At 35.2% G+C, this 12545-nt stretch overlaps 1 protein-coding gene across 6 annotated transcripts in view; it reads right to left on the bottom strand.

Annotated features, from left to right (window-relative positions):
- Nucleotides 1–12545, bottom strand: part of LOC110839615 (Eukaryotic translation initiation factor mextil) — a 39178-nt gene that overhangs the window by 7086 nt on the left and 19547 nt on the right. For 3 of the 6 annotated variants that reach the window (XM_087354094.1, XM_087354096.1, XM_087354095.1), the window contains 4 exons: nt 10137–10264; nt 9403–9464; nt 5593–5966; nt 2139–2251 (listed from right to left, as the gene is read on the bottom strand). In XM_087354094.1, the coding sequence (XP_087210220.1) occupies nt 2139–2251; nt 5593–5966; nt 9403–9464; nt 10137–10264 (677 nt within the window). Of the gene's footprint in view, nt 1–2138; nt 2252–4953; nt 5216–5592; nt 5967–9402; nt 9465–10136; nt 10265–12545 lie in introns of those variants that run through there. The other 3 variants (XM_087354099.1, XM_087354097.1, XM_087354098.1) reach the window with 3 other exon arrangements.

Raw genomic sequence — 12545 nt, 5'->3', positions numbered from 1 at the left:
AATGTGAATAAGAAAAGAAAAGAAGAACCCACATGAAGTCACTGTCAAACACGTATTGGAACCTGATGATGGCCACATTGGGCTGAAACATGGAACACTACAGACTTGAAGTCACGTAACCATAAGACGCAGAATAAAGGGAATGTTGCAACAAGTTCAGAACACTAACAGCAGTTTTAAAAATAGTAAAAAAACTGAAACTAGTTTTAAATATAGGAATAACATCAAGACAATCTATTGGTATAACAGAAATTTAATGGAATAAGTGGATAAATGTGATGTAGGAATGTAGACAGAGCAGATGTAGACTGGAGGCAAATACATGATGAGAGGTCATGGTAAAACAGACAAGATTAAATTACATGGAAGATGCTGCTGATGATCAAATAAAAATATCACTGTTTTCTAATTTATATATAATTACTGGCAAGGCATATTTATTTTACTGTTAACAGTATTTATTAAAGTGCTTAAGGTAGGAGAAGAAATATTGTGAAAGTGGCTAAAGTTAGTTTATTCTTAAAGATGGAAATCACACAGTGATAGTAGAGTTAATTTATGAATTTAAGATTTGTAATTACATCAAATATTTTTCATAGTACTAAAAACAAACAAATTATAAAACATCTGAACCAACAAAACCAATTAAAGGAACAGAACAAAAAGAAATAATCATTCACAATAAATAAAAAAGTATGTGCTACACAACCAAAACACACCTGAACAAGGTAGGTACATGCAAGTAATTCAAGTTTGAGCCTTCAAAGTCTGAGTCTCGAAACACTCTTCATGGTTTAACATTATTCTGGGTGTAAACAGAAACAACAGTCTGTGGGTCTTGTGATGGGAGGTCCTTCTGATACATTCATTACGTGACAATCAGTTGTATTAAATCAATTTATATTAAGTTAAAAGTAATTTCCTACATAGATAATTTACATTGCTTCAATGACTTCTCTTCTTGCTATTTATATACTTATTTCTGCTTCAATGATTAAAGGATACATACTAATATGTGTGCTGATATGACTTTTTATATCTTGCAAAATTCAACAGTATGCAACTGAGTAATGTAAGACTTGAGGTTCTCACAGCGGTGAGTATGAAGATTTCCGTCTTCTGGGTTGTTGCGCTGTGTAGTCTGGTCGATGTTAACCAAAGTTTCAGAGGTCAAACTGCCTCCGTCATCATCGCCCTGATGACGGAGGCAGTATGACCTCTGAAACGTTGGTTAACATCGACCAGACTACACAGCGCAACAACCCAGAAGACGGAAATCTTCAACTGAGTAATGTTTGGAGCATTCTTATACATGTGTTTGAAAATCAGTTTGCAAAATGTTTCCTGCTTAGTTAATGAATGATGACGTTATTTCTACCAAAGTTTGACATTTATATGTCGAAACCAATTTTTAAGTGTTTAAACCGGATTTTTGAACCAAGGTGACATACTTACAAAAATTATACTCCACCATTAGTTTATTTCTCAAGTTAAATAACAAACTAAGAACGTCCTTTGTAAGAAAAGCATAACTGTCTTACATGTATACCTCAATTTGCTTTTGAGAATCACCTGTCTAAACAGTATCAGTTCAAGTGTTTGGAAATGTAGGCTGTAGCATTCAGTATCACATTCAAACTGGAACTTTGGTTTCAGATTTAAATTATCCAGTCACATAATTAAATACAAAAAGATTCCTTGAGGTCCTAAATATTTCATACAAAGTTACAATTTTAAATGTTGAGGAATACTAAGATGATATCTTGATTTTCATCAGTCTGTTTTGTAATTTTCTTGCATTTATGAATAGTTTTATGTATTTTACAAAATGTGCAGAACATTTGCACACAAAAAATGTAAGACTAAATTCAGGAATAGTCAACATTATTCTTGCACGTACCTGCATACAAGCATCCCAGTATCCTTTAATATTCCATCACAATGCATGCATGCACAAGTGTGCATAAATACACGCATACACACATAAGCACAAAGCATACCATTAGACCTAAATGTTAATTGGTATTCTAAAAACACAATCCATCAGGATCCCAAGAAGAAATAAAATTTTAAGCAGTCCCTGAAGACTTAATTCTGCATTAATAATTACAATCACAAGTGTGCGACAACTAATCTACCTTTTTCGCAATGCCATATGACACAAGCCGTTCCCAATCCTTCGGTTTCTTACGGCTTAGAGGTGATAGTGCCAATTCCAGGAGAAAATCCATGGAATACTTCTTAGTGTTCCCTGCAACAAGAGTTGCGATTCTAATCTATGGTATGCAAACTTAATATTCACAGTTCTAGTACAATGCTGGTAATCAGTACAACCAAATTCTGTAAAATGTTGTATGTTGTATATTTCTACATCCATGACCTACATAAAAATATATTTCATATTATTATGTTTAATTACTCAAATTGTCCTTCTATTTTAACACATTTTAAAAAGTTGTAAATTTGAGTATCTCTGCAGCATGGCCATTCTGACACAGAGAAATTATTGCAAGCGTTGCTTTAACACATCTTCAACTATCAATAATTAGCTGGGGTTACTTTTACAAATTACATGAATCTTTAACAGCGCCTTGTATACCAATCAAATTATATAGCGTGCCCTAAGAAGTCTATCAGCCAAACAGGCAGAACATTTAAGACAAGACAGAGGGAACATATTCATGCAATGTGTAATAACCAATCAGACACACATTAAAAATTGGACACATACACAAGAATATAGAAAATACTATGGAATCAATTTAAAAAATAAACACAAAAGGAAAATTTCTAAAGTCTAGAGAAATATTCCCAATAAGCAAACAATGAATAAACATTTATTCTTCCCTTCTGATCTTCTCTTTCTATTTTATTTTCTTATTATATTCTGTTTGACACTATTTCTCATTCCTTCTTCTTCATCCCAGTGTTTACCCCCCCCCCTTCCCGCCCCATAATTTTTTTTGCAGCCTAGTGTGACAGCGTGTTTCTGTCTTCAAGTCCTAGCAAGCTGCCAAGGTGTGGAGGTAATTAATACAGGACTCTTTGTGGAAGACTAAAGCAGGAAGTATGGTGCCAGGGTGCCGGCCACAATCTTTCTAGGGCCACCTGTAAGCTGTAATGTAATTTAAAACAAGTACTGTGTCATTCTGTACAAATGTTGTGACAATAGTGGCAAAAACAAATTGCTTTGAAGCAAATGTTCTGAAAGGTCTGACATCCACGTGGAGTAGGGCTGATATGACTATTCAGACCATTTGTTCATTTTTTTAAAGAAACGACCTTCAAAATTAAAGAAAGGTAAGTCAGGCGATGATGGGAATACCTAGAGCACCCTAGTCTTGGATTCCGGTAAGGAGACACAAAAATTGCTCTTGCTCTTCGATTCAGCTAGTGGCTGTCAACTACAGAATTAAAATACTGTGTTATTTGTCTAAACGAACAGTTATATTTTTGCAATGCAACATGGGACACATGCCTGAAGCCACTATCCAAACCTCCTTGCTGGCGTTCAGCTTATACTCCTCCATGTTCACCTGAGCCAAGTTCCCAATTAACTTCCATAAACCTCAACATCACCAAAGGCTACAATAGAGCTGGGCAAATCCTGTTGTTGAAGAGAGGGACAGTTGCACCAGGTGGCCATCTAAATTACATAGTGGTTAAACTAGCAGTGCATTTACTCAACAAAAGTTTTGGTACAACTACTCTTCATATGCAATTACAAGTTTTCAAGACTGGCTTCAATGTGACACTACCACAATTAGCACTGTTGCATCTAGCACATGTAACTATCATAACAAAAATTAATTCCTGGCCGCACTATATCAACTCGAAGCAGCCAGATGTGTAAGATGCGTGTACACACTTATATGCATTACAAAGTAGTCAATTGACATTACAACACCACTCTTTGTCTGCCACCAACATTTATATTAAAGTGGGGAGACAGTAAACTGACACTTTTTTCATTTTTGTGTAAATTTTTAATAGATAACATATTAAAGTCATGTGGTATACTCTACTCACAATTTTGAGGGTAAAGGAAAATGCAAAATTGTGGAGTCTGTATCTATATTTAACTTGTATAATAGTATTGTCATATGTAGTTTACATCTGTAATATAATTTTATTTTTTGGAGCAAATTATGTATAGTTTGACAGCTTAGTTTCAAAGCCTCCAGTGACCAGGCAAAAGCTGTAGGGAGTAGCCCTCTACCTCTACATTGGGATGCAAATCACTGCTGGTCTGTACTTGCATGCGAGGGTGTATTACAGTCTTCGTCTTCATACAACCTGGCTACTAAAGTTAACATTATTTAGCTGGTGGGGTGAAATTTCAAGGCTACTGCTATCTTACCTCAGGTATCAGGAAGAGAGAAAAATTACTATCAGTGACAAGCACATTCACTGACAAAATGTGATAATGATATTGTACCTAAAATTCCTATACTTTTACAATACAATGCAAATAAAAAATACATACTTCCTGCAGCCAGTTCAACCACTAGACAAGTTAAGCAGTCACCTAGGGTACCAATGCCTAAATAAATAAAAAAATTAATGATAAATAGCATAAAACATAATAATAATAAGCATCTAAAAGAAGAAAGGAAAATCAGGAATGAATAAATGTGTTTGCATTTGCAGCTTTGTAATTTGCCAACAACAATACTTTGTATCATGTACAAGTAGTCAATGTGTATGCAGCAAATTTGACATTGTGACCTGACAAACATATTGCCTCTTGAACAGCACATTTAGTCATCTTCAGCTCCACAAAAACTGTTGTTCTCACAGGTTCTGTTTCACTTTGGTTTAGTTATTTTGCTGTTTTCTTTCAGAGGTTTCATCTGAAAAACTAATTCCCTGGTAGCAGAACCATAGGCCCAACACTGACAACACCAAAGCCTGCCACCAGCCACAATCATGAGCCAACTCCATCCATTTATCATCCTCTCAGCCTACCTCCCTACGATCCATCTTGATATTATCGTCCTACCTCCTTCTTGGTCTGCCCAGTGGTTGTATTCTGGAAGGATTCCCTACCAAAATTCTGTATGCACCCCTTGCCTTCCCCATGCATGCCACATGTCCAGCCCATCAGAGCCTCCTAGATGTCACTATCCTCACTATGCTAGGTGACCTGTACAATTCATGCAGCTCCTCATTATGTAATATTCTAAATTCTCCACTTTTTTCATTGAGGTTACATCTGCAAACAATTTATTGAAAAGTAAGTTTATTATGCATTATGAAGAAGAAATTTTGTGTTACAAAGAATTGAAAGAGTGTGCATTATTTCTTGCACAAGAGAGAGTTCAGATTAGATGAAAGGAGAATTCTGGAGTTCAACCTAAGACAAATAAATGGAGGAAATTGTTCAAATTTCTGATTATTTTTAATAGCCTATTTAGTATACTTTTCTAAACAATACTGTAAATACATGGCTTCCCCATGGAGGCAGTGAGAAGAACCCACTGAACTCTGGTACAAAAGTCCAGAACAGGTCATGTACCATCAACTAATTAAAATTAGCTGGTGAATACCATTAGAGAATTCATTACACAATACTGAAACAAATACACCTACCAGTACTTTCACTTTCAATCATGACTACAGCTGAGTCCTCCTTCTGTTGTTGACTGTTTGTGTGAGCGAAACATGCACGTCTATTTCGAGCATTCACATCCATTGCTGTAACAGATGCCTCAGCTTGTTCAAAAGCTTCCTTTGATGCATCTGGGAACAGTGGCTGTCTAACAACAGCTAACTGCTTCCCCAAGGTGGTATCAATACCTGGAGATAAGGCAGAAGCAGGTTCCAATGCAAGAGGAGCTTTGTATGTCTCATCACTCTCACTAGTGGCATTGCTGTCTTGACTATCAACCCTACTGACAGCTGAAAATTTACCAGGAGGTGCATCTGGCAAAGGTGTAGATGGTGTCTTTGGTTCATCCTCGCATCTGAAAAGACATGAAAAAATACTGGTGTTACATAAAACAAGATGTCAATATGCTTAATTACAAAGGAAGTTCAGTTTACAAAATACTTATATGGTATTTGACAGAATGTAATCCCCCCCCCCACAGAAAATACTGTAAAGTCCAATTATGAAAGACCTACATGAAGGAAAGTATCAGCTTACACATGAGCTGCAACATATTTATTGAAATGGTTTCTGCAAACAGTATAAACTGCTGTTATTACACTGGTTTTTAAATCTTTCAAAGATTTATTTACACACAAGTTTAACTAAATTACATTTGTGCATATAATTATCAGTCAAATTTGTACAAGACATCTGAAAGAGAAAAGTGCCCATTACATTTGAGCAAATACAGTTAATCTATCTTCCAGTCCCTTACACAAATGTACTGGTATTCATTTTACTGATCCAAGCCTCAGTTTTATGAATATTTTGTTGAACATAAAGAGATCCAGTTCCTTTCCTGTCTTGCTCACAATCAATTTAATAAAACAGAAAACAGTAACATTACTTGTAATAAAGTTTTAACACAATGACCTCTTAATAACTTTTCCTTCAGAACTACATTCTACTACTATTCTAAATGCACAATGTTTCAACTTAATTGCCAACAAATCCCTCAATTCCATACAGTATGCTCAGTGTATCAGGATCATGCATCAAACGTCATCACACATTATCAATATGCTATTAGCTTGGTCCATTCTTTGCAGTTGTAATTTTTAAGATACTCTGCAAGTTATTTTTTAAACTTTGCATACTGTTGTTTGTTTGTATGCTTATTTTTATACTCTGTAAGTGTTCAGTGTGCAATGAAACACAGCAGTGTCAAATTTATGTTCAGTTTTTCATAATTACTAACCTTGGTGTAACAAAGGAACAAGTAACAATTATGCTGCAGTTCTTTCACTGACAAAGTTTTTTTATTCTGTTGCGAGGCGTTCATTATTAACTTGAGTAATAATATTTACTGATAATGCTGTCAGGCCGGGAAGGAAATATAAAAGGATGTTTGCATCATTGTTCAATACACATTGTTCCAAAAATTACAATCCAGCTGTATGAGTGTCATGAATTTTATTTACCTATTATTAAAAGTGTTCACATCAATAAAAATATATTAATGTCTTACTTTATAATTTACTACAAAACAGTAAACTCAGTCTCACATTCTGCCTACATTCTCAACACTAAATAGTTGATCATGTCAATCAGCAAACAATGTGTACAAATTCTTAGAGTTTGCAAATTAACACATTTAGAATATTTGTTTCTTTGTGTACATTTATCACTTTTAATTCACATCTTAATAAGAAGCAAATGCAGAAGCATCATTCACCTAGTTATAAATTGCACTACTTTTTCCTGTCCTGCAAAGTGATGGAGATGGTGTGATGTTCGTTTCCTGTTAATGCAGAAACATTTTCTTTCCATTGGCAATGATTACGCATGTTCCAGCAGTGACAGCTTGTCACCACACTGGGTTTATCACTGCACATACCACGAATGGGCATAACACGAGAATTTAACAACATGATAAAGATGCATATATTAATGAAAATTTCTGTCTTCTGTGTTGTGCTGTGTAATCTGGTTGATGTTAACCAACATTTCAGAGGTCATACTGCCTCCATCATCAGGGCGACATTCATGACCTCTGAAACATTGGTTTACATCAACCAGACTACACAGCGCAACAACCCAGAAGACAGAAATCTTCATACTCACCTCTGTGAAAACGTCAAATCTTACATGCATATATTAATATTTACCAAAGTGAATAAAACCAAACCTCTCCTCCTCTGACCCATTTTCTTTATATCATCAAGAAAGTGATTAATCATTTTAATCATTACAGTAATGCAAATCAAATCCAAATATTCTGCAGATAATACAGGACTTCCCTGCTTAATTTTAATGGAATCTGATAAAAACTGAAGAAATTAGTCATTTCAGTGAAGTATGCAGTTTTTGCTAAATTAAAGCCCAAACTCCTCTATCATCAACTGATTTCTATTGACTTAAACCTTCTGGTACTGATGGGTTAGATAGGATACTGTAAGATGGCTTGGGAATCCAAGCACCATACTCTGTCTGTAAAAAATTAAGTTCCGATTAAACACACAAAAACAAAATTATTGAATGCAACCTATTTGTAATGGAATTTTCTGTATTTAAATATGCACTGTACAAAATTTGAGCTTCTTGACAAAGATGCAACTTCAACATAATTTTGTACACATCCAATATCATCTTATTTAAGAAGCTTTAGACTTCATTGTAATCTATTGGTATATTTCAGCTTCAATCATAAAAGTAAGTTCAGATTTGACCAGTAAATATTCTTCATTCAGATATCCGTCTTCTGGGTTATTGCGCTGTGTAGTCTGGTCGATGTTATCATCTTCATACTCACCGCTGTGAGAACCTCAAGTCTTACATTCTTCATTCATTCTAAAAAATTTTAATCATGATCTCCCAAGTTATTTCTGAATCTTGGAAATAATGTATTAGATAAAACTTCTTACCAATAAACCATGTGTTAATTTTCAGTTAATGAAAAGTCATCAGTTTTATACAACACGCTCATAAGGAAATATAAAATGGAAAAATTACATAGAGAAGAGCATTATATTTTTTGAGAAAAATTATAAGAGTACAACCTTGAATAAAAACCAATAAGATAAGGTGAATAAATTACTGATGTACTGTCAGAGAAATCGCCTTAGTACATCCACATTTACCAATTTTTTTACAATTTACTCACCCAACTGACCGCCCTTAATTAGATTTAGCTAAACAAAATTATGACCCCCCCCCCCAATATGAAACTTATCAAAGGCTCTCAAAAAGAACCACACATTTATGTCCAGGTATATAAATTGTACACATCTCCAAGAAAATATTACACATACTGTTCATCACATAAAAATGCACAAAAATTAAATCATTTTAATGCACACAAAAGTGCTTTGTTAGCGAGAAATTTAAAGATCAAAAGTTGTGACCTTAACATATTTATGTACTCATGAGAAAAAGTAGGAGATAGGAGAATAGCAGTAATACAATTGTTAAGGGGAGAGATTGTGGGAATGGGAGGTGTTTATAAATGATCAGAATCATGTCCAATGGTGGGCTTATGTATTATTGTACCAGAGATTTATTCTTCATAGTACAATCACAATAAGAAGTCACTTTACAACAGACGTCTCCCATGAATTATACATACACTGAAGAAATTCTTATATGGCTTGTATCTCTAGGCATGGCAGTAGGAGAGTTAAAGGAAATTAACTTTATGCCATTTCATTTTGCACTCCTCTTCACCCCCCCCCTTTCAACACACAAAAAGCACGCACAGATACACGCGCAGGCACACACACACACACACACACACACACAAAACTACTCACGAAGTATGGATGGACTGTTCTGGGTCTTGATTGAAATGTTCATCAAGGAGAAGTTTAGCTGTCTGTAAGAGAATGTCAGTTGTTAGACAAAGTTCCGAAAGGAAAGAACACAAATGCCAACACTGCAAAACATTCCTGCAGTATTTATTTCTTAATTTTCAAACTTGTAACTACAGACTTCATATAGCACCAGTACTTCATGGCATGAGATTAGGCACAAAGGCAAATTACCTTTACAATACTAAATCAAGACCTGGCAGTGAACAACGTAGTTTTCACAACTGGAAATATTTCCAAAGCCACTTACTTTCTAATAATATACTGTGAACTACAAATAAATAATTATAACAAAGCGCTGAGAAACATAAGGGAGAATGGGAGTACAAAGGATGTTACAGCAAGCTTCATAATTTGTTCTCTTCATTTAACAATGTTTAGGTGACAATCAAGAAATGTGAGATGGTGAGACATGCAACATATAAGAGAAAACTAGAAATGCATAAAAGCATGCAAACTTTTAGTTACATAACCCCAAGGGAGGACAAAACCTTCAAGAAATTAGCATAAATAGAATAATAACATTAAAATGCATCTTACAGACACATCATAAAGATGTCAGCTGGATTCAAATGCCAAAGGATGGCAACCTAAATCTGTAGAATGCGGTTAGTTACAATTCTAAGTGTCCAAATCTTTGTTTACTGGTATTGCTTTTCTATCTGCTATATACCTACCCTAACAAGATCCAAATTGGTGCCAGTTATTTTGATAGAGTGATTGCCTACTGTAACAGTATACTTGTATTCTCCTAGAGATGCATCGTTCGTTGAGAAGCTGTGAAGAAGTGCAGACCGACGCACACCTGTAAGACAAACATTGTATAGCTACAATTCCTGGGTGCATGATTGGGCAGTAGCTTGATGGTTGGTGCCAGAGTCAGTTAATACGACTGTACAAAAGCTGGAAGGGAAGCTAACAACCCAAAAAGCTCCTACTTCCTCACCAAGGCTTGAAGCTGGGTGGTCATTATTAAGGAGCCATGAAAGCATTTATAATAAACTATTAATCCAATGGTACAAGCAATGATATAAAACTGTAATAATCGAACAGTGCCCAGTTAATTGTGACTCATGGTTATCCCACATAAGGTAAGAGTTCTCATACCACCGATCTAGTCTGGCAAACCTGATAGCTCCTACCTGTAATCAGTCCCACCACACCACACACATGAGAAGAAGGGGATATGTATATGGCTACAGATTAATAAAAATAATTTCATATATCATACATGTGTCATTTCATCTCATTTGCCTGAATAAATATTTCACATCAACAGGTTGCTGACACATAATGAATTATGTATTATACAGTTGTTGTTGTTCTTGGCTCTACAACCGGGCTGTGGGTTTTCGCCGCCTCCTTTTCCGAGGTTTCTTGGTCTCAAAGTGTGCATTTATGAGTAGTGAGTGACCAGCCCACTGACATGTATTATATAGTAATATAAATAAAAGTAAATCTGTCCCACTATACACCATGTAGGCGCTTGGGGGTAGATGAAGTATAGCTCCTATTCATTCTTAACCTCAGCACTAGATGGGGAGGGAGTGGTCAGCATTAAAGAAAGTACAATACAACTGCATAGCAAATTTTACATTTTCCTGCAAATAAAACTAATTTAAAAAGACTGAATTCTATGCCCATATAAACAGTCCTGAAATGTTTGCATATAAAATTTTCTTTACCTCTGGACATGAAAGTAACCAACCAGATTCATCAACTTTGTAACACAGATGTCTGGCAAAACTACAACATTAAGAGTTACTTTATAGATATTTGCAGTTTCAACAGTGAGATGTATTACTATGATGTTGAAGGGATATTAAGTCAGACTACACAAAAAGAAAATCTATAAGCCATCCCTATATTGACATGATAATTATTTTAACCTTTTCCAAAATTACATATGGTAATGGACATTCATGGACAAATTATATCCATTAATCTCTTAATTATGTTAGGACTAGTTCACAGATTTCAATTAAACTTTTCAATTCAATCCAATTCTTTATTATTTGTGTGCTGTATCAACAGCCTGATGGCCAATTACAGATACAGCACAGAGATGAGCTCATGAACACAATAAAAGCATAAAAGATAAGACAAGCAGTATATGAAATACACTGTAATGGAGAACATAAATACACAAGAAAATTGCAACTAAATATATTAGGATATTTGTAAAAATAATTTAAATCAATTAAGTAAATTATACTATTATAGAATGTGAAGAAGGGTTACAATTTTCATCTCGAATATGTCCAAATCCCTGCAGACAACATTAGCAGCTGATGCGCATCTAGCAGAAGGACTGTTTTTGATCAAAGGGCTACAACTGAACACAGAAAAATCTCTCAGATTCCGAGCAGGGATGCGGAGACCGACAGCATCCAGAAGGGAAGGACAGCATTTAAAACCGCGGTAAACCTGCGTAAGGAACAGTGCATCACTAGAATGCCTTCTCTTATGTAGGGTCTAGAGTCTTAAATACTCTAAAGCATCAGCATAGCTGTAATGCACTTAGGGGAGGAAACGATGGTAGCAAAGGGCTGCAAACTTCTGCTGGATACGTTCCAGTTTGTTGGCATCAGTAGTCGTAATAGAATTCCAAATGACCGAGGCGTACTCGAGCTTGGATCTAACTAAGGTTACATATAACATATACAGGCAATCGAGAGAAGAGAATGAAAAGGTTAATGTGCGAACAAGACCCAGCAACTTAATACAATGTGAAAATATGTGGTCAACATGGTTGTGAAATCGGAGCTTGGAGTCGATAAATATTCCCAGGTCTTTAATAGTGTAAGTACGTGTTATGGAGGACTGAGAAAGTTTGTAATCAAATATCAAAGTAGTGGTTTTCCTGGAGAAGAAAATTACTGTAGTTTTACTAATATTGAGTTTCATGAAGTTAGCAGTGCACCAACCTTGTACCGAGTCAATGTCAGTTTGAAGTTCATTGCAGTCGGGAGATTTAATGGCGCGAAAATTTTTGATATCAGTGAAAAGAAGGCATTTAGAATGATTAATTACTTGGCATATGTCATCAATAAACAAGTTGAAAAGTAGAGGACCCAAAACAGATC

This window comes from Zootermopsis nevadensis, unplaced genomic scaffold, assembly GCF_977971745.1.
Source record: "Zootermopsis nevadensis isolate Lab colony 2312 unplaced genomic scaffold, Znev_1.0 Znev_ptg000022l, whole genome shotgun sequence".
NCBI lineage: Eukaryota > Metazoa > Arthropoda > Insecta > Blattodea > Termopsidae > Zootermopsis > Zootermopsis nevadensis.
This window is presented reverse-complemented; position numbering and strand designations above follow the sequence as displayed.